The sequence below is a fragment of the Vipera berus genome (genome assembly GCF_964194415.1).
Source record: "Vipera berus genome assembly, chromosome: 3".
In the NCBI taxonomy this organism is placed as follows: domain Eukaryota; kingdom Metazoa; phylum Chordata; class Lepidosauria; order Squamata; family Viperidae; genus Vipera; species Vipera berus.
Genome location: NC_138204.1, coordinates 45065688 through 45090852, shown reverse-complemented (window position 1 = coordinate 45090852; position 25165 = coordinate 45065688). Strand labels below are relative to the sequence as shown.

At 38.7% G+C, this 25165-nt stretch overlaps 1 protein-coding gene across 2 annotated transcripts; it reads right to left on the bottom strand.

The window, feature by feature from the left end:
- Positions 1-1137: 1137 nt before the first annotated feature.
- On the bottom strand, positions 1138-24015 carry KLHDC8A (kelch domain containing 8A). 2 transcript variants are annotated; one of them, XM_081325320.1, is made up of 7 exons: positions 23818-24015; positions 13138-13193; positions 12125-12539; positions 10970-11134; positions 5347-5562; positions 3142-3243; positions 1138-2386 (listed from the first exon to the last, which is right to left on the bottom strand). In XM_081325320.1, the coding sequence occupies exons 3-7, from the start codon at positions 12498-12500 to the stop codon at positions 2193-2195; spliced, it is 1053 nt and encodes a 350-aa protein (XP_081181446.1). In that variant the 5' UTR covers positions 12501-12539; positions 13138-13193; positions 23818-24015; the 3' UTR covers positions 1138-2192. The 2 variants fall into 2 exon arrangements, with proteins under 2 accessions (XP_081181446.1, XP_081181445.1); XM_081325319.1 differs by lacking the exon at positions 23818-24015 and having other exon boundaries at positions 13138-13381.
- Between the last annotated feature and the right edge of the window lie 1150 nt (positions 24016-25165).

Sequence of the window (25165 nt, the reverse complement as noted above, 5' to 3'; positions counted from 1 at the left end):
TTTGCAGAGCTAATTCCCATCAATATAAGCCACTGGCTGTTTCTTCAGAGCAGGAATGCAGAGCCTCTTCTCAATGCTTAAAAGTAATGTTTTCTGACTTGTGTCATTCTGTTGAACTGCGCCTTTGATTTCAATGTACTTATACCTGCCCACTCCACTCAGCTACCACACACTATGGTAGGAATGCCCCTTCCTGTCACTGCCATTTTGTCCTGGTCTGCTCACCCTCCTGCCCCCTCCTACAGGGACCAGAATGGTGAATTTCTGTTTGTTTTCTTCATTTCACTTTTTTTTTGCAATTTCACAGGCTGAATGGTGAAATGTGACCTTTCCCCCCCCCCTTGTATAATCTCTTGAACTGGACAAGAGTTCTGTCAGTTTTCCCTTGCAGCCAAGTGAAACAGGGATGATAAAAATGTAATGTGTTCTTTTTAAATGGTGGCTGCACCAGATAAGAAAGTGAGGGGGAGTCAATGAGGGTGGGGAGCTCATAGAAAAGGTCCATCAGTAGAAACTACATAACCTTAAATTCTGTTGCCCACAGTACAGAAAGCAATTTGCTTGTATGTTCCTGGAATGGGAGAAGGGATAAAGAAGGTAGGAATCCACCAGTCAGGGCCAGTGGTAACTACAATCCAAATGAGACACCTGGTCATCATTATAACCAAAGAGGACGAAAGGTCGAAATTTGGAAATGGATTCCTTAAGCCTGCTTCGTTTCCAGGCAGTATGTACAGAAGAGCTAAGCAGCTTAAGGCTGCAGTGCAGAAAAACCCTTAGTGTATGTGTATGATTGCTCTATAGTAGCTAAATCAACACCAAGAATGGTATTCTTGTAAACTTTGGGCTCTCTCTTTTCTCTGTATAAGAACAGAACACTAACTGCCTATAGGAATTATTCAAGTTACAATATGAACATTGATTTTAATTGTGTTACTTGTTAATAACTAACCAGAACTGATCAATTGTGCCACTTGGGTGAAACTGACAATTTCACCCTGCAGGTTAATGAAGATAAATAAACAATATATGAAACAGATTTTTTTTAAAAAGACAAGCAAGACTGCACCCAAATGTTGCTGTTGCCATGGGACGTGTGAAAGTGGCTATGAGTCAAGTCCATAACTTCCCTGCTACTCAGACATCAATTATATTAAACTCAACCACACTTTGTGTGCCTTGGATGGAACCAATAGTGGAGTTGGAGAATGTGTGAAAGATACACACACACACACACACACACACACAAAGAGGGAGGGAGGGAGGGTCATTGAAAGGAGTAATATCTTGGTTCCTGGGGCAGAGGCATTCTTCTCCCGAATTTGATTCTTCACCTTTTGTTTTCAGGCCTTTGAACAGAACAATTCTGCCATTCTAATGATAGAATATATTACTAATCAAGGTAATATGTTTGTTGCTCTCGCACAAATTGACGTGACTTCGACATCATAAGCTGCATGATTGGGAAGACATTCATACAAGATGCTTTGAATCCCTATATGGCAATATCACAGTGGGGATTTTGAAGACTACAAACTCTTCAAGATTCCCACAGAAAGACATTAAGTTTGTTATCATAATGGCAGTAATTCAAAGAGCTCAGGAATGCTGGGACACACTGCACTCTAGCTCTGTGGGATTCCCTTCTTTGTTTCCATTGTTACTCTTCAAAAAGTACTTGGAAAAGCTTAGCATAGAATCTTAACGATTTTGTTCAATAGCTGTGACTAGTACATGATATTTCAGAGGAAGGCAAAATCTTCTCATAGTCCTAGATGATATGCTTCTTAAATCCTTGGATGAAATGTCATGTCAGGCTATGAACCTTGACTGCTCCATTACAAAACTGGCCTGATTTTTGGCCTTTCAGAGTTGACAGCGGGAGTGTCTTATAAATTCATGAGTCACTGGTGCTCCATAATGCTTGGAGAGATGATGACATCATTATAGTAAAGAGCTTCTGCCAGCTGACAGAACCACAAGACTGTGTAGTTACATGGAGCAAGAATTTGTTGTTTCCAAAGGACACTATGAAAGGAATCAGAGGAAAGCAAGGCAGTGCTGCTTTGAGTTGGTGAAGGAAAAGTGTCAACTTTTCACGTACTGAAGATACTGGCCCAGCTTTAAAGGCTACAGAGCTATTTCTTGGTCTATAGATCACTATGAATGGTGAGCATCCAATGACATGCCTGCTAGGAATCAGAGACACATAATGCTTCTACGGCATCACTCAAACCCTGATTCACTCCACCTACTGCTAGAAGGCAGTTTTTTACCACAATGGTGGAGCAAGCACATCGTGGAGTAGGCATAGGTGGTAAACTTTCCCATTTATTCTTTCCAGGATGAAAGGCCTCAGCTGATTCCAAAACAGTTGGCTGGTTTCCTGGTTGAGAGAAATATGATTACAGACAGATAGAAAATGCACAGAATTCCCAAAGCCATCCAATCAACATTCTACTGATTACTGTTTTTAAAAAGGATATACATGTATATGTGTTTGTTTATGTATGCATAATTGGAGCAAATATATCTTTTGGAATAGTGTTTTTCAAACTTGGAAAGTTTAAGATGTTTCAACTCCCAGAATTCCTCAGCCAGCGTGGTTGAGCCTGACTCGTGAATTCTGTGAGGTGAAGTCCATACATCGTCAAGTTCCCAAACTTGAAGAAACTGCTGTGGGAACCATAATTTTTGGAGAGATTATTGCTGTTTCTTAACTAATTGATTTTGAGAAACCACAGAAAACAAGTTAAATCAGCTGGATTTGTAGTGCTGTTATTCTGCTAGACAGAAGACAGAATCGATTACGTGCCATGTTGAGTCCAGTTTCAGAAAAAGGTGATTTCCCTCCCTCTGCTTTGATATGAATATAGACACACATACACACACACATTTCTTACCCCTGAATATAGATTTGGTTGTCTCTCTCACTTTAGAGAAGAAATTGATTTGTTTTGTACTGTATCATATTCAGAGCTGTACAAATAATTGTGAATTTAAACATTTCTTCAGATAATTTGGCTATCATAGCTGTACTCGTTGGAAAAGTTCTGAGGTAGACTCATGGACAGGTCTATTTCCTAACCATTTCAGGAAAATATAGTTCAAACTTTGAAGGGATGGGGAAAAAATCCTCACCTAGTCCTCCTGCAACAACAATTCTTCCTTTTAAATAGCCAGAAATGAAATCTGCCCGTCGTTTCTTCAGAAAAAATGAGCGATCGATCTTCATCCAGCCTCCTGAAAATTAACCTGATTCATTATTAAATGATCATGACATTTTTCATAGCTAATAACATGCTAGAGGCCTATAACTCAATAGATCTTTTTCCACTGATATATTCTGAGTGCTCATATTTCCTCCCCCCCTTATACTTTTTTTTACTGTTTGATGCAGACATGATCACCAAGTCTTTCAGTTGTATTCCCGCCCTTTGCCATTGTTAACTGCTGCAGAATGCAATGATGTACATATATGGACATTGCTTTCTGGGGAAATTATTATGGTAATACAGTTAGTGCAGCAATGTAGGGACCTGTTCAGTCAACCCCACTGAATATATACTATTACCAGAAAAATTCTACTCCTTTGAGGCAGGCCTCAGGAAAGATACCAGTTTGCTGAGGAATGGGGAGCACCAAGAAAAAAGTGCAAGAAGGCAAAAGTAAAAAGAACCTCCCCTTAAGAAAGCAGCTTCCCACCCTCATCACAACAAATATAAATTTTTTTTATAATCTCATCTTCTCTTAATTAATAAATATAAAACTCTTCATCTCATAACCATCTCTTAGCAATAAAAAGAGAAGTCACTGCAGATTATACTCCACTAGTCGTTGCCGACTATAGGGGGTCAGTGTTCATCTCCGTTTCAAGGCCATTGAGCCAGTGTTACCCAAAGACATTTCTGTTCTCATGTGGCCAGCTGGCATCACAGAGTGCTTTTACCTTCCAACCAAAATGGTACCTATTTATCTACTCGCATTTACATGTTTTCAAACTGCTAGATTGGCAGGAGCTGGGTTGAGAACAGGAGTTCACCCCACTATGTGGTGCTCAGGTCTCGAACCTGGTCTGCTGGCTTTCCAGCCAACAAGCCCAACATCTTAACCATTGAGCCAGCACGCTGCCACTTTTTCTTAACAATAGGCAAATCAAATAAGTAACACCTCTTTATCCAGTTACCAGTAAAATTCTACACAGAGCTCTAAAATATTAACATTGATTAACATATAAAAGTTAACATTCCACATCCAACCCCTCCTGGGTTTTAGCAAATCTGAAGCCCATAGCATCAGAAAGCATGAGAATCTGAAGTTCAAGAGAATCTCATAAAAGGCTGCTCCCCTCCATTAATTCAATAATATGTGGGGTCCTCTCTCTAGTGAGCAGTTACTGTTCACAGTAAGATGATAAATTGCTTCACTTCTCTGCAGACCCATCTCCTCCATTAAGTTAAAACTGACTTCTGGACTTCTGAATTTCACATAAAAGTTTTAAATCTGAACTTTAAAACTTAATATAGATTTAGGAACAATTGGCAGTACAATTGGAACAATGAATTTTCTGGCACCTGGAGAGAAACTATTTTTGCTATAAATAAGATTCTTGAAATCCTTGAAGGGGCAGTCACCAAACTGAATAAAAATATTTGCTACTTAAACTATTACATTTGTTGTCACATTAACTAATGAAGACTTTACAATGCAAACACTTGGCTTGAAAACATAATTTAGATGACGGGCTTCTCAAATGTTTAGGGATCAATATACAACTTGGGTTGTGAACTCAAAAGCAGCAATCCAGAGTTTTTACTATTATACTACATACCTTAATTCCCTTATTACATCAGAGATGTATAACATTTTAGGACATGGGCTGCTTTTTACTTTTGTGTGATTTGCTAGAGACAAGTAGGTGGAATCAGAATGGAAGTACATTTTATTCTAATTAATATTAATACATATAGTTTCATATAGTTATTCTTCATGTATTTAGCAATTTTCCTTTCTGCCCAGTTTGAAATTTAATAATGGAAATTTGGCAGTAATTTCTTTAGGATCAATAGGACTTGTAGAGGTTAAATGCAAACCAGGGAACACAGATTGTACACCCCATTATAAGGCTTGAGTAAGCAAACTTCAGTTCATTATGTACATACCACCATTTTTTATTCTTTCAGAATTTTCCCAAATAGTATTGCTGAAAATACATAGCAAGCCACAGGAGAAATGGAGGCAACATTTTACTAATTATAAAAAGTGTGTTATCAAAAGGTTGTTCTCCTCCCACCACACCTAAATGTAGCCACATTGGAATTTGGAGGCAATCGTAGAAGAACCCACCTTGTTCAATGTCAAAGACATCCACATTTTTCATGAATTTGGGCTGACGGTACAATCTGCCCTGCCGCAATCCTCCAAGGCTAAAGATGTTGTTCTCTGTGCAAACAAAGGTGGAGAAAGCCCTTTTGCTGGGAATATTGGGGAATTTGGTCCAAGATCTGGTCTCAATATCAAAGACTTCAAAGGCATTCACAGCATATTTGGACTGCCTTCCGCCTTCAGTAAAGAAAAGCAGATACTGTAGTGAAAGGTCAGCTTGGCTTCATACCAATATTATTTTTTCATCATTTTGAAAGCAGTAGGGAATGGGAAACTGAGGAAAATGGGGTAAAGAGATGCTATCACAAGTGAATGGAAAGGAATTCTCTGGGCTAATGAAAGACCAACTCAGTTTTATGTCCTTTTCTTCCTTGTCCTATTAGGAAATAACAAGATCCAACTTCTTATGAAATCTTTGGAAAAAAGAATTACCCCTCATTAAGTAATTTTCTCTGGATAGTCACTCAGCTGAACAGATTTTATAAGAACATTTCACTTATAAAGCTAACTTACCACATGGCACAACTGATTATTATGATTACTCTTAGACTGTTATTCTAGTTCATAAATCAGACAAACCTCTGTCTGTATATTTGGCATAAAGTATGCAGTGTTGCAGGATAATACATTTATTCCATAGATGTCCTATCAATTGTGCTTCAAAAGCATTGCATATTTTTATCAAGGTGACAGTTATGATCTTTAAGCATGTCATAGCAGTTTCCAGCAGTTTGCCCATTTTATATACTGTTGTGTGTGTGTGTGTGTGTGTGTGTGTGTGTGTGTGTGTGCGCGTGTGCTAGTGGTGGTGTTATTCTTTTATATTTACAGTTGGCCTTAACCAAAATGATTATCAAGGCATGATGGATAATCACTCCCTCAACACAGAACTGGAGTAAGAAATGAGAGGGAGCTGTCAGCACATCTGGGAGAGTTTGAGATTTGTAGAAAATATATCTGCTTTAAAATCACCCAAGAAGGATTAAGCATGCTTACCAGCTGCCGGAAGAATGAACAACAGGGAGGCAAAAGAGCTTTTTACTGCAAGTTCTGTTTATGTAACTACTTTAGTAATTTTTTTAAAAAAACTCACTTCCTCTTCTATAATTCTTGCTCTCCCCTTGCAGGAAGCTTGATAACTACTGTCTGCCCATTTTCAAACTGGACAACTTTACGATGTGTGGACCAAGTCACAGATTTCTCCAGCCAGTTCATATCTACTCATGCCTCAGTACTCAGTACAGTGTGTTAGCTCTGGTGTAGATGTGAACAGAATTTAGCGTAGACGTGAACAGAATTTACTCTCGTTCTAAGACCATACTGAAGTGTATAAAAAGTTGATAAAATTTGTTGCTATTAATTAAGAAGACAACCTATTTACTCATCAAAATCCATGAGACAGAGATTGCCCATATAGCAGATAGAACTGCCAGGGGAAAATGTGGGATTTTCTGCCTAGGGGGCCAAGAACTAACCTTTGAGTATTATATATCATGACTTATGATGAGAGTGATAGATTTCCTGTTCTATGCAGGTCACAGAAGATCCTGGCCCAACTTTGGAAGCTTTAGAACATACATTTTTTTTCTGTCTTAGAATGAGAACAGCTAAATCAAAACAGAAATGCCTTTTGTCATTTCACTCTGCTCAGACATAACTCTCTGATTTAATCAAAGAGGTAGGTTGGGTGTAGGGAAGATTCTGCAGTCTCCAAATGCTTTTTATTAGCAATATTATCAATGTTCAAATTCAATTTTCTGTGTACAAACCTTCTGAATTGATAAAATTATTGACCCTTGGGACAATAGATGTAGTGAGAATGAAGGGGGACTCTCACTTCCTTGCCTAAAGTACTTTGCATATCTACTTAACTGCTGTTCTTAGGTTTTCATCACTTTCTCCTCTCTCAGTTTTGCCTTCTTTCTATACCGTCTCTGACCTGTGCCATTCACTCCATAAGAGACAAGAGCATCCTACAGTGTTTTAGCTGAAGATAAACGAAAGTAATTCAGAGTTTCCTGTCACCATGTTATTTCCTAAATAAAGACTACATTTCAAGCACTAGGCTCAGGAATTCTTTCTTGCAAAGATTTTTTTCCTTTTATGCATTCTTTCCACTCTATAATGCTAGCTGCTATACAGCAAGTAAAATGTCTGATCTTCAGGCAACACTGCAAGATATTTCTTGATGGAAACAACGATCCTGAAAGCCATGAGAAAGTTGCTAATTGGTGGTAAAGAGGGGAGACAGACTTAGATAATGTGCAAGCTCGGACTACCTGACTAATTTGTGAACCTAGGGAGGTAGGCAGAAGTAGCAAACTGGCTTTAGCTAATGAATGAGGGGCAGTTGAGATGTAATCACTTGGAGGACCACTGTGGACCACTGGTGGCTTGAGTTATACAGTCTGAACATGTGACAACAAACCCTATATTAGCTCGACCCTGTGTGAAAAAAATGTTAAGTCTTTCCAGTTTCTCTTAAGTTTGATAGAACTGAAGAACCTAGTAATCTTGATCTCACATAAAGTATATTTTTTTTAAAAAAAGAGCTAAGACTAATAATTGGTTCTATAGTTTTTACCTCTCTGGAGACATAACAAATATTAGATTTTCTGCCACAGATGTCACCAACAATGACTGAAATTGGTGGATCCACTAGTCACAAGAGTAGATGTTTAAATGTAAACTGTATTTATCATTTATTAAAAAGGAAATAAAATTGTAAATGAAAACAGTTTCAAGCTCATATGGTTAAAGATAAATAGAATACAAGGTGCCTCAAGGTTCTCTGCTTATTATAATTCACTTAGATACTGTTTAGCCAATAGTAGAAAAACTGCTTTGGTTTAATTATGTTTAATCTATAGGATTTGGATGTTTCTGTATAGTACTGACTCAGGGACATATGGCACCCTAGGCCAGTACCTACACAGCCTATTCTAAAGCCAGCCCTGTTTCTGTAACAAAACATTGTTATAAATTGCAATAACTAAAATGTTAATTGGGAGCTGGCAAAAGAAGTTTTATTTGTATTTAAATAGTTAAATAAATAATATTCAAAAAGGGATAACGAAAAAAGAAAAAGACCAAAGGGGATGTTTGAGCTATGTTGTTATTTTCCTTGACCATATTATATTGCCTGAAGAATTCAATTTTCATATCATTGTATGATCTTCAGTTGGTTTAATACAGGCCCTGATTAAATTAAAATACTGGAATATTTTAGGACCAACATAACTAATTTTCACCACCAAATTCCAATTCTGGATTTAATCGTGATTTAAGTTGTTTTACTTTGTTGGGCTCCTGGAGACTTCTCTGATGAGGATAATATAATATGTAATCTGTTAAATGCCAGTTGAATTGGATTTGTCATGCTTAGTAAGGATGCTATACTGGACATGCAAAGCTCCAGTTGACCATGATGTTTCAGAAAAGAATCAGAACTTAGTATCTTTTTGCTCCCATTTACTGGTTGTCCCCCCCCCCCCCAGATTAGAACTAACTTTAGAGATGTAGTGGTTAAAAGCACTGAGCAAAGAAAAAGGAAACCATGAGTTTTAGTGTTGTCTTAAGTGGGAAACCAGCTGAGTTCTAGTCAATTTCTCTTAGCCAAAGGAAGAAAGCAAAACACTTCTAGAAATATTGTCAAGAAAACTATATGGATTTGTTCAAACAAATAGCAGGAGTCAAGACTAACTTAGAGGTGTACACACAGTATTAATACGAAGTCGACCTGATATAAATTATTCATACGTTTTATTCTTTTCTCTGTTTCTTTTGGACCCTAGGGAAAAAGTTGGAGATAAATTGGCCTGGCTCCTTTTGAACTCAGAATCCAAGAGACAAGCTTATCTACTTCAATTGTCTTCCTTGTCCATCTCATTTTTGCAGCTATTCTCTTTTATTCAAGTTACTTTGTCATTTCTGTATCTCTTCTGCCTGTTTTTCTAAGGATTAGTGCCTACACTTCAGAAAACTTTGGAATTTACAGCTTCAAAACTACACATTCAGAATCTCTGTGCATTCAGTGAACCCATAAAGCACTGAATTTGGAACACTGATTCTAGACAGGTGGTTCCCTTCGTTCTTGCATATTTCTGGTCAGTTACAAGTAAAAATACCAGTGACATACCATACATCTAAATGCATTGCAATTCTATATGTGGCTTTCTCTAAGTTCCATCAGATCCAGTTATAATACTTCCTAGACCTTAAAGCTAACAATGAAGTGTTACAGTGTCCTGCTGCTGATACTGAACTATTGGATACTATGGTCTGAGTTGATGACATGCTTTCATGAATGCATGAGACAGTTGCTTCAGGCAAAGAACAAGATGATTCTGTTCAGTCAAGCAAGCAGTTCAATGTAACTATTTCCATGTGAACAACTATTCTCATGTATATTTGCACAAATACTGCAGTTAGACTTTTAGAAAGTAATTGAAAGCTATTTTAAAAAACTCCCATTATCTATTTATCTTAGAGGGTTATATTATGAATGAGATGGCTAACACCACCTTGTATGTTTCTGCAACAAGGTTAGCCTCACCCATGTGGTACAGTAGTATTCCATGTTCCTTAAAAATGGTCTCCCTGCACTGCAAAAGAAGCTTTAAAATACTGCAAACTTCATGGAGGTTATTGGCTATTTAAAAGCTTTGAAGGTAGAGCCTTCTAAAATTGCTAGCCATCTAAATCTGGGACCTGGGAGGTAAGGAGGAGAAAACATTTACGGGCTGAAGGTTCCCAATAGTTTTAAGATAAAAGGAGGAACAATGCTAAGGCTCTCTACACTCATGAAGACTGCAGTTCACATTGAACCTTCTGTAGTTATGATAGAAATACAAATGCATTTTGGGGAGGACAATAACTGGATGATAGCATTGTTTAAAAGCTCAATAAAATGTAAGAATGTAAACTACTGTATGGCAATTCCCATTTAAAGACCCATTTTTCCTCTTTCACCTTTCATCCTTATGCATAGGAAGATGTGTCTGCTTTCTGGCAAAAAATAGCCAAACAGGGACTGAGATGGATGTTTCTGAGCTGTGGTGCTGCAGTGGTTAGAATGCAGTATTGCAGGCTAACTCTACCCACTGCCAGGAGTTCAATCCTGAACAGCTCAAGGTTGATTCAGCTTTCCATCCTTCTGAGGCTGGTAAAATGAGGACCCAGGTTGTTGGGAGCAATATGCTGCCTTAGGCAACCAGGGAAGATATTCCTTATTTTATTTCTGACTGATGATTTTTGAATGGCACTTCAGTGTTGTTTTCCAAGAACCTGTTTGTGGGTTCCTCTCTTTAATCTCACAATATTGCTCAGGAAAAGTGACATTCATGTAAATGCTATTTCCTTCCACCATGATGGAGAAATGTAGCCATGCACCTGTGGCTCCTGTAGAAAACCTGACAGTTACTGCTCAGACATTTTTTACTCAAAGGACATTTCCAGCACTGTATATTTTGAGCAGCTGTTTAAGGAAGAAGAAACGGGTTCTTGAATTATGTACGTGGAGATAAATTAGGGTAAAGGTTAGAGTTAGCTGCAAAATGGGAAGATGCTTGAGGTGTATTCTTACCCAGAACATAGATCTTGGTGCCACGCAGAAAGGAGGTGGCAGCATACCTAGGTGTAGGCATGGTTGCCAAGGACACCCAAATGTCTTTAAGCATATCATAATGTTGCATATAATTGTGAGGACGTAGATCTGCTCCCATTCCACCAGCTGCATATATCCGGTAGTCTGGAACAGGAAGAGAAAAAGAAATAAAATCCCAACTATGAAATTGGGATATCTGAGCTATAATCCATGCATTTTAAATATAAAATCAGAATAATCTCTGAATTGAAACACATTCATTGTTGTTATCATGTTCCACAGATCACATAGCCTGACTGCTGCTCTAAGGATAAAACTTCCACCAAGTGCTTTTGCTAGAAAGTTATTTATGACTTTAGTCCATTTAATAAGAGATGTTCACATGCGAAACAGCAATGATAAATTGCTAAATTCCAATAAATACTTCTTCTCTAAGCAGTCTCTCCTGCAGTCAAGTTCCCATTTAAACAGGTAAATGCTTGTTTGGGTAAAAGAAGGCTTCTGGCCTTCTGTTCCATAACAGCAATTTGATACTTTCCATTGCAAACACATACCTAAAATGATTCAAATATTCAAAAGCAGGTTGTAATGTGAGGGTAAAGATACTGAAGGGAAAAAAGATTGATGCTTGACTGCACACATTCACCTTACTATATAAATTCCTACTGAATGATCTTGGCACTCCATGCTTTGCAAAAACCTTCAGCCTGTCACATGCACTAGAAAGCACTGATTTATCTGTCCTTTGGGAGCTATAAAAACTTCACCAAAGCAAACAGAATAAACAACTTCTTCCATATTTGGCAGGAATACAAAACATGCTTGGCTGTGTGTGGGTTTAAAAAGAAGAAGAAAAGGTCAGGCCACCTTCCAATTACAAAACAGACTTCACAGCGAGTGCTAGGCCAGATGGTTGAAAACCGCATAAACTTAACCAGACCAATTCATTGATGGTTATTCCAACAATTCAGGTGAAAAGGTCAAAATCAGACAATACTGACTGTATAAGAAAAAAAATCATTCATCCCACCAATTATAAATAGAAATATATCCAAGGACAAGGTACTTCCTTCAAAGCTAAAGTTGTTTCTACTACACATTTTTTTTTATTTTTTTTAAAAAAACATTCCTTGCCTTTTACTGACACAGAGATACCCATCGAGGCTTCTCTCAAAGAGTTTCTTTTTTTCCACTTGCCCTCATCTATGTTGTACATCTCCACTATCTTCAAAGGCATCTGATGGGCTCCCACGCCTCCAATCACCATTATCCTCTTGCCCAGTGTAGCTACTGCTACCCCAGCCCTGGCCGTAGGCATCGGGGGCAGAGAATTCCATTGGTTTGCTTCTGGGGAATACACTTCAAAGCAGTCCATTGGCACACCATTGTCATCACAGCCCCCGATGGCAAACACCTGTCCACCAGCCTCTACCAGGGAAGAATAGACTCTTGGACTGGGCAAAGGTGCTAGAGTTTTCCACTGAAAGTCCTTGATGCTTGGCACTTCCATCTCAGGGACAGGGAAACATCTGCTAGTAATCCATGTATACTGCAACAAAACATAAGAAAGTTTCAGCAAACGAGATGTTCAAACATAGGGATGCAGTTTTCCAGTGGCTTGAGAATTTCATGGATGCATCTCTCTGTCCTAACAGCTAACTTTTCTATGACTTTTCTACCATCTCTAGATTTTTTTTCTTGTCTGTTCAATCATGTCCAATTCTTGGAGACTGCCTAGAAAACACTCAGCAGCTTTCTTGGCAAGTTGTTTTTATTGCTATTGTCTCCTTCCTAGAGCTGAGACAAGTGACTGAATCAAGGTCACATAACTGGCTTTGTACCTAGGGCAGAGCTAGAACCAATGATCTCCCAATATCTTGTTGTTGTTGTTGTTAGCTGCGAAGTCGTGTCCGACCCATCACAACCCTATGGACAATGTTCCTCCAGACCTTCCTGTCCTCTACCATCTTCTGGAGTCCCAGACTGGTTCTGTAGCTGATCTGTAGCCTATCAAATACTAATGTTAGACTGCAGCTACTATGGTATTACCTCTGGTTATTATGCTGATTGTGGGATCAATCTGGAGGGCTTAAAGTCAAGAGGAGATTGTCCCCTTTGTTCTATAGATACATAAATAACTCTCATACCTTTTATTGGGTCTTCTCAGTTAATCCTCCATTTCTTTGTCTGCTGGGTATTGATCCTAAATAATAAGATAAGATAAATTTATTCCTTTTGTTCTTGCACCCCCAAAATTCAATGCAGATCAGAGCCTCTATCCAGCTATGAAGATTTTCCTCCAGTCAACTTTGCTTCTTTCTTGGATCTCTCCTTCGAAGCCCCTTTTTCTTGTCTTCCTGGTTCATTCACACCCACTTCATCTCTCATAAATTGTTGCTGCCTCATGCAGCACAGCACTGAGCTGTGAGCACCAGGAAACTGCGCTCTAATTAGGGCACAGTCAAAACTGCAAACTCCTATTACAAGCAAAGGGATTATTTTTGCTGTCTTGCTCTAAACAGCTGACAAGTATGTAAATGAGGTTAGGGAGAAATGGACCCAGCTGCTTATGCTTACAGGGAGCAGCAGCTGCTCCAGTGTCCCCATGTGAGCATAAGCAGGCTCAGGCTGAATGCTTTATTTCCAGACAGGGTTTTTTTTTCCTCCTTTGGAATGGAAGAAATTAAGTGGCCTTAAAGGCATAAGCATATATGCGTGTAACTGAGGTCCCCACCAAATTGGCATGCACCTATTCTTGCAGGTAAAATAAAGGAAAAGCTTCATGCATGTAATCCAGAAAATGAGTAAGCTCTAGAACAGAAATTTAAATAGATCATGGAAAAACAAGAATGGCAGGGAGGCATTTTTAAAAAGACAACCCTGTGAGTCTATGACATGAGTGCCAAACTCGCCATGTCATGTGATGTGTCGTGACATATCGTGACTTTTTTCGCATTGCTGGAGGTGGGGTGGGCGTGGCTTCAGCATGATGCAACCGGCGTATGGGCCAGCAGTTTGACACCCCTGGTCTATAACAATAATACCTAATCCCCGGCCTCTTAGATAGCACATTTATTATTCCATACATTCATGAAGTAGAGTTCACTTCATTAAATGAAGTAGACTGATTTATACCAGAATAATCATTGGCCCAGATTATATATTGCTCTGTATCACACAACGGTTTATAAAAAACCAATAAAATGCCATCAGACTTTTCATGTTTTCAAAAATGAGAAGATAAATTGGCATGTGCTTGATAGTTTTTATTGATGCTAACACATGAATTAGTCTAGTGCTCCTATTCTTGTTTTACAAAGGGAATAGTATATCACTGTAAAACTAAGTGCAGGATGAATAGAAAAAATCATTTTAATTTCCAGTTACTTGTAACTAAATTACTTTCTGATTAAAGAATGTTTTCCCAATTGGCCATGCCCACCAAGGCAACCATTTTACAAGAATTTCCATAATATGATCCCAATATGTGCTATTGTGCCAACTAATGTGCCTACTGGCTCTAAATACTCATTTGACCTTGTTTTATGGCAAACAATTTATTTTAAATGGATCTAACAACTTGGGCAGAAATCTGGCCTTAAGCAATAGTATTCTGTTTATAGACTATTTTATAAGATTTTGGGAGAAAAACAATTATGCTCAGATTTGTTTGTCTGCTTTTTAAATTCACTTACTGTATAATAAAAGCTCAAACTCCTATTCAGCAAACTTCAAATGAATGGATAAAATGTGAGTGGAAATTTCACTCCCAAATAACACACCAAGTCTGTTGTTTCCAAAGCAGTTCAAACATGTGAAATACAAAATTATGCAAATTATGTAAATTGTGCTAATATCAATTATGTCAGTTTGACTGGACATTTGTTTTAATAGACATCCTTTTTCTCAAATGACACATGCAGAAGAGATCCTTCTTACAAGTAGAATAGATGGCATTACTAAATATTAACTTCCTCAGATAAGAAAATTCATTTAGACTGGTCTGTGGGACTTTGACAATTTTAGTATGATAAAATCTATAATTAAACATTTAAATAAAATTCATAGATAAATTAATTGGGCCTTGTTGTTATCATCATCCGCTATTTGGCTTGGCTTATTTGATTTCTGAATTTATATTCCACCTCTTCCTCCTGAAAAAAACCCTCAAGAATGCTCACAAATATAGATATGTAATAACATTGTATATATTATCACTTTAATTTAATTTAATTTAATTATGGGACTTATATGCCACCCTATCTCCCGAAGGACTCAGGGCGGCTAACAATAAAAACAACAATAAAAACAATAAATACAAATATTAAAAGAAATTAAATTTTACAAAGCCCCACTAAAAACCAGTAAAAATTAAAAACATAATTAATTAAAAACCCCAACGTCAGTCCAGGTCGGCCTGCAAGGTATGTCTTTAGGTCGCGACGAAAAGACCGGAGATCTGGGGCCATCCGAAGTTCTCAGGGGAGCTGATTCCAAAGGGCAGGCGCCCCGACAGAGAAGGCCCTCCCCCTGGGGGTCGCCAGCCGACATTGTCTGGCCAACGGCACCCTGAGGAGACCCTCTCTGTGTGAGCACAATTAATTATTCCTAAAATGTAATTCATATAATAAAAGCACATATTTTCCCCACTGCTGTCCCTTTCAAATATCTCTCTTATACCAAAATGTAATGGGAATATTATTACTTTTTTCTTGCCAGGGAAGAACCTCTATCTGCACTTCCTCACCTGTTGTGACCCTGAATAAGTAAACACAATCCCAGTTCTAAGCCATGCAGTATTTTCAGAATACATCCTTAACTGATAGCCAGTGGCAAACTGATGGAAACACCATTCCCCAGTGTTCCCCATCCAAATATTAACTAGGCCCAAATTTAGTTTTAAATACTGGTGTGTGTAACTTTCTCTCCTAACCATGCATCTCCTGCAAAGTATCCTCCCAGTGGCCCAGCAAGATCCAGGTATAAGTTAACATTCTTAACCAAGCACCTAGAATATATTTATCCCAATGATAAAGTCAGAGAATAACATAGAACAGAGCAAAAGCCTATATTAAAAGTGTTAACTATATGTACATACATATGAATTGTGAATTTAACAGTCAGTGTTTTTAACTTTGAAATATTAATGGGCCTTTTCCCCTTTACAGTATACTCATTTGCTATAATGCAATCAATCATCTTTATTTATTGATTGATTAGCCCTTGGGCCATATCAAATTGCCAAGTTCCAAAAACAAAATATCACTAAAACTTGACAAAAACAATTCAAATGAAACTGGATAAAATACAATTTAAAATGAAACTGAAACAAAATACAATCGAAATAAAATCAGGATAGAATACAATGATTTAAGATACAGGTTAAATATGCTTAAAATTATATTATAATATCACCCCTGCGTCTGCCCCAAACAGTCTTAAAACTACTTTTAAAATCACATTTTTAAATCAAGTGATCTTTCCTACAATCTACCACACTTTGCTGCACCAACTTTGTTCTTATTTCCATCAACTTTACAGCATATTTGCAATCCATTTCACCAACTGCAAATTAGAGCCTAACAAACAATGATGCAAGAAGCGCTCTTTAGACACAGGGGTACTAATATAAAAGATCCTGCCCAACTGATGTTCCCTCAAATCTGAATACAGGGGGCAATCAAAAATTACATGGGACATTGTTTCAACTTGCCCTGTCCCACATAAACAGACTCTTTCACTTACAGGAATCCCCCTATATCTGCCCCAAAGCATGTTTGATTGAAGTTGGTCCAATCTCAATTTGGTAAAAAATCTCCTTATGATGGGAGATAAAGGCAAGGTTAAATATTTTTCTATTTTAAAAATGTGTTTATTAGCCGATAACCAGGGGCAAACTTTTGCTACTGTCACCTGTGTGATGTCCGATTGTGCACTTATGTCCTTAAATCTCTGTGCGATCCAAGATCGAATCTGCCTATGATCATACTGCTGCCAGTTTGACGGAATACCAAAGCTAGATACCCGCTTCAAAATTCTTGATAACCAATTATTTTTGTTACTTGAAACAATCTGATCCATTAGCGCTAGCTTAGGTAACCTCCCTTCCTCCATCAAGGATATTCTTAGCCAATAATAAACGGTCTTCAGCATGGCCCTAGTGCCGATCGCATGGACTCCCGTTTCTGCCCTTACTACGCATGCTGGGGTTCCAGGGGACACTGCCAAAATTCTCCTCAGGAACTTATTTTGAGGAATTTCCTGCCCAGGCAGCTTAACTGATCCCCATATTTCTGCCCCATATGTAAGTATTGGTTCAATTTTCACTTGAAAGACATTTAGCACTGGGGTTAATGAAGATGGAGTTTTCTCTGAAATAAGTTTGTTTAATTGGGCCATCCGAGCCACGGCCTTCTGAGCTCCGGCTTTTACATGCTTATTCCATTTACCATTTGTCTGGAATACTAGCCCTAAATAGGTAAATGACTGAACTTGTTCTATTCTTCTGCCATTTAAAACCCATCTTCTCATCTTTTGTTGCCTGCTAAATATCATTACCTTTGATTTCTCTATGTTAATTGTCAAACAATTTTTATACAATATGCTGCAAACCTTCCTAGTGACCTTCGCAGCCCCACCTGTGAGGCCGACAGCAAAATTATATCATCGGCATATAACAAGCAATTTACCTGTCTTGTTCCTATACTAGGCCTATACTAGTAATAAGTATAGGCCTATACTAGTTCCTATACTAGTGATAAGTCTTCCAGACATTTTGGAAAATCGTTTAAATATAAATTGAAAAGTGTTGGGGCTAAAATGCAACCTTGTTTTACGCCCTTCTTAATTGGAATTGCATTTGTTACCGATCCTGTTTTGTTCACTTGAACTCTTACCTGGGTTTCCATGTATAACAATCTAATTAAATGTAGCAGTTTCTTTTCTATTCCCACAGCCTCTATTTTATCCCATAGAATTGATCTATCAATTGTATCGAAGGCTGCCTTCAGGTCTATAAATGCCACGTACAATGGTTTTTTCCAAAACTTAAACTTTGTTATTAGATGGTCCAACACAAAACAGTTGTCCACTGTAGATCTTCTGCTCCTGAAGCCAGACTGTTCTTCAGCTAGAATGTTGTTTCTCTTTATCCAGTCTTCTAATTTATGAAGCAAATACTTAGCATAAATTTTTGCTGAAATATCAATTAGACTAATTAACCGGAAATTATCCGGATTGTCTCTAGAGCCTTTTTTATGTAATGGAACAATTATTGATGTACGCCAACTGGCAGGAATTTGCCCTGTTCTATTAATAAAAGTAAAGAGACCTGCCAGGACAGGTGCCCACCAGGCTATGTTTACTTTAAATAGAGATGCCGGGAGCGCATCCTGTCCTGGAGCTTTGTTTGTCTTCAGGGAAGAAATTAACTGCCTCACCTCTGTGATTGACACTTCTGCCCACTGGGGTAAGGCTTCATATCCCTGTATCAAGCTCAGAGAGGATATCACTTCATCAGAGCTTTCCGCAACTGCTGGAGTGGCCAAATGCCTCTCCCAACCTTCTGCAGTAATATTTGGGTCACTTATTGGTTTTCTATCTTTAATAATTTTTGAGACCCCCAACCAGAAGAGTGTGGGTGAGGCCAGCTTTGCTGCCTGTTCTAAGCCAGCCCATAAGTTGTCAATATAAGAAGCCTTTTTCCTCTTCAGTAGCTGCTTATATTTCTGCCTCATGATAATATACTTCTTCTGTAATTCCATATTCGGGCTCATTAAGTATCTCCTAAGTGATTTCCTAAGCTGTTTTTTCCCTTCCTTGCAGTCATTATCAAACCATGTTGAGTAACTAGAATCAAACTGGCCCATTGACTTAGTAGTCATGAAAAAATGCTTCAATTTCTGACATATTTCCACAAAATATACTATAAGCTCTTGTTCACCCATACTATTTGAACATATATGTGCTAGGGCTTCCATACATGATGAATTCATAAATTCTGTCACTGCTTTCCCATCAACCCTCTTCCATGTTAGCCTTCTCTCCTGGGCTATATCCAAGTTGAAGCCTATTTGTTGAATTATTTGGTTCCTTTTCCTTAAATCAGAGGGGAGTGCCAGGGACATCTCAATCGGAAGATGATCACTTTCTGGCCTTGGTGACGTCAAGACCGAAGTAGCCCCTGCCACTAAACTGTGAGAAACACAGAAGTAATCAATAGAGCTACATGCCTTGGGACCAAAAAAGGTTATGGGATACCTTCTAACCTCTGTGTACTGGCCTACTATTTGAAGGTTACAGTTGTATACCATTGTTAGAAATTTCCCCCATCTTTATTCTTTTTCCTATCTTGGGAGTCCCATAATTGTTGGTTATGTAAATAACCATCTGGAATTGTACTATTTTCAACAAAAGGCTCCAACGAAGGACCCACATGGGCATTAAAGTCTCCTGCCAAAATTAAAGGTGTTTTTATAAATTTTTACGTATATTTAATATCTTTACTTCTAGTGCCTCCCACAGATCGCCCATTGCTGGATTGACATACACATTTATAAATACCATTGACTTCCCTCCATATGCCAAATGGATTGCTTGAAAAAATAAAGGGCCGGCACACGAGCATATCTCATTTCCCTTCCAACCTAATTCGGCTTTTACCAAAATGCACAACCCTCCTGTAGCTCTTCCCTTTATAGCTACCCTCTTTGCTGGCAGCTGCCAAATATTAAACCCAGGGAGCTCAATTGGGGCCTCATCACCACTAACCCAGGTCTCCTGCAAGGCAATTACATGATACCTGTTTAAAAATTTAATACAATCATCTGTGCACCAACTCCCTCTCCATCCTGCCACATTCCATGAGAGGAAGTGGACTCTTAAAGAAAGTGATTGCTCACTATTTCCTAGTCAGGCTTCTTGAATAATCTCTTCCACCCATCCTCCCCCGTTTATGCTTACACACCCATTTAATTGCCTGAGCTCCATAGAAGACTGTTTAGGCATCATTTCTTTGCCTGTTGCTTTTAGGCTTGCAGATCCATAAGTTCTATTAATCTCTGCCTCCACAATAAATGATTTTACTTGAGGCTCCGCGCTTACGTCGTTTCTTGGTATCATTTTTGCCACTGAGGAGGACTGGGAGATTCCTTCCTGGGTACCTTCCATCTCCAGTGTTCATCCCACAGCACTTTGCACTGTCAGGTCAGCTGTCTCTGGCACTTTATGCTGTATAAACGCAGATATCTGGCTTCCCGAACTTATAAGCTGCTGACTCTCCAGAACTGCGTCATGACTTAATGGGGACAGAACTATCGGCACCAAAGGGGTGGCAGAGGAAATGGTCTGCTTCAGCAGCTTCCTCGTCTCTTTAAGTTTTTTAAGTACTTCTTGCTGCTCCGTTAATGAAAGTAAAGAAAAAGTTTCTAAGCAGGCAGAATCAAATATCTCATCTTGCATTAAGCCAATTGAAGGAAATTTCACAGTAGCTGGAACCAAAGCCTCAGCCAACATTTCCTTTGTAATGCTAGATCTCCTCCCTGTCTCAGTTAACTTACTTTCTTTATTTCGTTTACTTTTCAAGTCAGCTGTCCCATGTGCTGCACCACCCTCCCTAGGGGCTCTCTGGATCAACGGGCTGACTTTGCTACTAGAAAAAACTCGGGTTGGTAAAATTTGGTAAAAAGCCAAGAATCCTCTCATTCGCGTGAGCAGACTTGGAAAGAGCTGTTGTTTGAACTTAAGAAGAATTCTGGAATAATTATCACATTGTGGAAGATATTCATATGCTACCAGATCTATTGCCCCCTTGTCACTCCAAGTAAGCTGTGACAAAGAGGTCACTATCCATCTTTTTGAAGTCCATCTACAGTACCCTCATTTGTCTCAGAATTATATATGTTCAATACAATCTGCTCCTTCAGCAATCGCCTGCTTCCCCCCACACACCTGTGACATGGGATTTCAGGCCCATCCAGCTCACCATCTTTTTTTCCGCCATTACAGCCAATATGCTGTCTACTTACTCCTTCCCTCGTTCACACCATTGATGATATCTGACCAGGTCATTCTGTCTGGCAACCAGTCGAAATTTCCTGTGGCTTTTCCATCTGTACTGCAGCAACAAGATTGATCACAGAGTCCAACTTTAAACGCACCTCTGCAAACTGGTCAAAAATGGCCCGGACTGTCTGAGAAGTGAGCATGCTGTGCCGGCTGATGAAATCCTTTATGCTATCACTTAGCTGGTTTTCAAGCTCTAAATCTAATCCACTATGATTGTCAAACTCCAACTCTAGTCCCTTATCCTGGCTTGGAGCTGACTCACTTAAAACTGCTGAGTCATTTGTCATCCAATTACGTGGAGGGATTAGCGAGCCTCTCAACTGGCTTCTCAACTGGCTGTCCTCGGCCTGCACCCGCAGATCCCACTCCAGGGAAGAATCCCCAAACAATGCCAAAGCCTTGCAGCTATCCGGCAGGAGAAAGGGGGAGGATGCACGACCCACTGCAGATGGTATAGGCTGACAGAAACCATCAATTTTCTGTTGTTTTTGTGTATTGGTTCTATCTTCCTTACTGTTTGGTGAACACTGTGCCGTCTTTCTTTTCTTCCCCTTGGGAGAGGCCATTGGTGTCCTCCGTTTTCTATTCCGAAAGCAGTGCTTCTTTCCAGTATCTCTTTGCCTGGCTCGGATCCTCCGGCTCGGGGCCGAGGGGCAGCTGGCACCCGAGTCCGCTTCTCTACCCGGTGGGGGCGCCCCGGCTTGCTTCGCAAACTAAGCCCAACCGACTGGGAAATCTTACAAGAGTCTCGTCTTTCCTGTAGCCCCAGGAGCAAGCATCCCTGGCCTTTCTCCTCGTTTCCTCCGCCCGTCGTCTGCTTGGTTATTCTCTAAAGCCACTTACAAATACTTATTTTTAAATTCTTGTCTGTTTTCAAAAATCGGTGCTGATCTAGAATTTTATAATTCATGCATCCTGCTGATACAAATTGAGATCTTTTCTGCAGCTCTCTTTAGTTAGTTTTATAAGACTGGTCTATAATGCAATAACTGGGATTTTCAACCCAAACCAAAAAAGAAAAAGGCTAGGGAAGTAGGCCAGTTCAGTTGTCAAATTCATTTGTTCTTAATGAAAAAAAAATCAAATAACATAGCGTTCAAATAAAAACATGTCCAAGGTTGTTAGATGTCTGTTGTTAGATCAAAGGTTTGGACAAGCCAAACTTGTCTGGCTTTAGTGGGATGGTTTGGCTGAGTTGGTACTTAGATGGGGAACATAGTTATAGGGTAGGACAAAAATTATTCCAAAAATGGTCCCATGCTGTGTTGAAGAAAACACATCAATACATCCATGAAATCACTTGAATTCAAACTCAAAGGAGTTTCCTTTTTAATTTATAAGAGGAAAACAAAATAATGGCAGTGAAAATAAGAGGAAAAATCAAATTTAAAACAGTGTATCATTCTGAAGTGTAAAAACCAAACCCAGTGATCATTCACAGTGCATTTATAAGGAACCTTTCATTGCTGAATTAATTAACACCTACAGTGGAATTAAAAATAAGTCTCTAGGACTAGGTTGAAGCCTCAGATAACAGAATTAAACACTTGGCAAGTTACAACTCAGCTTTTCTGCATTTTTTTTAAGAGCTGAAACCGAATGTCATGGGAAGGTTGACATTTTCTCCTGCTTGCCTCTAAGTATTGCTTCTGATGTTAATTTTGTGACCATTTATTCTTTTGCATAAGGATTTATCTGCACTATATAATATTATCTTACTGTGGTGTAACCTCTTTGTCTGGTAAACATACGGGGAAGTAACAATAGAACAATGCATTTAAGTAAATATTTTGCATGCAAAAGATCATAAAATATATTTATAGTTTTTAATATCAGGTATAAAGATAGCTCTTGCCAGCTAGAACTCAAACTACTCAGGTCAATCTATCCTGTATCTGGAGCCACTTCACAAGAAGCCAGGTGCAGGCTCATAAGATTTGCTGTCAGGCATCATTCACAACCAAGGTCTGTTTCCATGGTTAGGAATCATTTATTCCTATTTTGCTGTTTGTCATTCTTTCAGTACTGAATATGAACAGATTATTTAATTCTTGCTATAATTTATTTGAACATCTTAAAGATGCAATGCCATTGGCTTTTTTTTCCATGACCACCAATAACATTCCTAGCCTGGTGTTTTCTGCCTCTTTCTCTCACATCTTTTGAAAGCACTGCAGTACACTTTCTGCAAAGATTGTACTTTGCCTGAAATTGCCCTTAGAGAAAATTCACCCTGGGTAGCAAATGTTTTTTAAAAATGCTGTAAGATACTCCATCCCGACAGCATATCCAATGCATATCTGTCTTGGCATGTAAACTTAGCTTCACATGCTTAAATGCAATTTCCTCAGTTATAGCATGCACATCTATACTCCTGAATGTTTAAAATACAGAATGACATTTGACAAATCAAGGATACAGCTTGCCAAACTGAGTCACATTTTTCTTCTCAGTAACTACTGAGGAATATTAGATGAATTCCTGATAACTATGATTAAATTAATCTAAGATCTCATGAAAGCTGTGCACCAAAAAAGATCCTCCACAGGCAAAGAAGAAAGAAAAATGCAAAAATAACAGCATAGAGTTTGTTGCTTCTAAATAGCCTTTTTCTGTATAATATTGAGGAGCCAGCTGTATGTTCTTGTGAAATGAGACCTTTTGCAAAAGAAAAAGACAGCAAGATGAACTCCAAAATCTCCCTGTCATTCTCTCATTTGCCCCCTTAATCCCTCCAACTGCATTTATGGATTGTTACTCACATCTGTGCTTTGGGATCCCTGGGGGCTGCAGTCCTTTATAAGTGGGAAGTAAATCCAAAAGTGATGCAGATTATATTTTGGTAGAGGAAAATGTGCCGAAAAGAATTCTCCAGCTGAATAAATCCAACCCTTTGGTTTGGCTCTGGAATACAGTCATATGCAAAAATATTCCCAATGACTGAGATGACCTGTATTTTCTCAATGCCTAGGCTAGAATCAACTAAAAAAAGAGGGAGGGAGTGAAGGAGCAAGCAAAGGAGAAAAAAAAAACACAAGAGCCAGAATAAGCCTTTTATGGCTCCCATGCGTGCACAGGAAGTTTTCCAGCAGGCTCTTGCGTGGCAAATTGGAAGGAGGAGGGGTTACTCCATTTGGAATGCAAGGCAGGGTTGGGTGAAAATGGAAGAAATGCTGATGAAAAAATCACGAGGAGCTTTCAAACCATGAGAAGTTCTGTTCAGCCTTAGAATAAATATGTACAAATCCAATGATAGCTGTAATAGCAGCTTAGACCAATTACTTGTGTACAATTCAGTCAGTTCCCAAGATTGAAATGTATTATACTAGAGGTATTCTGCAATTATTTTACCAACTGTACATTCAAATTACACAGAAACTGTTATTTGATATGTCACAGGTATTCCAGGACCCAAAGCACGCTTTAATGGAACATAGCATCTGCGACATGAGATCTAAGACACAGTCATATCTCCCAGCAAATAATCTTCCATTTCAGTCCATGATTCTTTATCTGGCAATGATAATCAGTGTCTGCCAAGAAATTACCAAGTTGCTCTTTTCAATCACTTTGCAAGATCACCAAAAATGCTTAGCTCACCTGAGGCTCCCTTAGAACTATAATTCTTCATCTCTTCCTTCCCCTTTCACACTTTTTGCTAAGATCAAAGTGGGAAGTTTTGTCCCAAAATCTCACTAGATCTACTACTGCCTTGCCTGACCTACCTTCCACATCTCTTTCCTTTGTTCATGACTTGTTGATCCCTGAAAAAGTATGCCAAAAGTTGCAGTAGTCTGGGGACTGCCTGGTTCTCTTTCATTTCCTCAGTGCTACAAGAGAAATGTTGGAGATGTGGTAGTTCAGAAGCTACCTATTTTCACATGTGGTGGACTTGTAGAAACATAAAAGCTTTTTGGATCAAAATTTGGTGGAACATTCAAAAGATTTTTAAGAGAAAGATAAAGTTTTCTCCGCAATTATTTTTATTGGGTATTGTTGTAGATTGTAATGTTAAAGAAACTAATTTGATGTTGAATATGATAACAGCAGCACGGTTACTGGTGGGACAATATTGGAAGAAGGATAGTTTGCCCACTATAGAAGAATGGG

What these genes read in the sequence shown, in the direction of transcription:
- KLHDC8A (XM_081325320.1), bottom strand. Translation starts at nt 12,500, where the DNA reads ATGGAAGTGCCAAGCATCAAGGACTTTCAGTGGAAAACTCTAGCACCT. An exon ending in TATCTCTGTGTCAGTAAAAG is followed by an intron (nt 11,135 to 12,124) that starts GCAAGGAATGTT and finishes TTCCTGTTCCAG; the next exon opens with ACTACCGGATATATGCAGCT. An exon ending in TGTTGTTGCAGGAGGACTAG is followed by an intron (nt 2,387 to 3,141) that starts GTGAGGATTTTT and finishes TCTCTCAACCAG; the next exon opens with GAAACCAGCCAACTGTTTTG.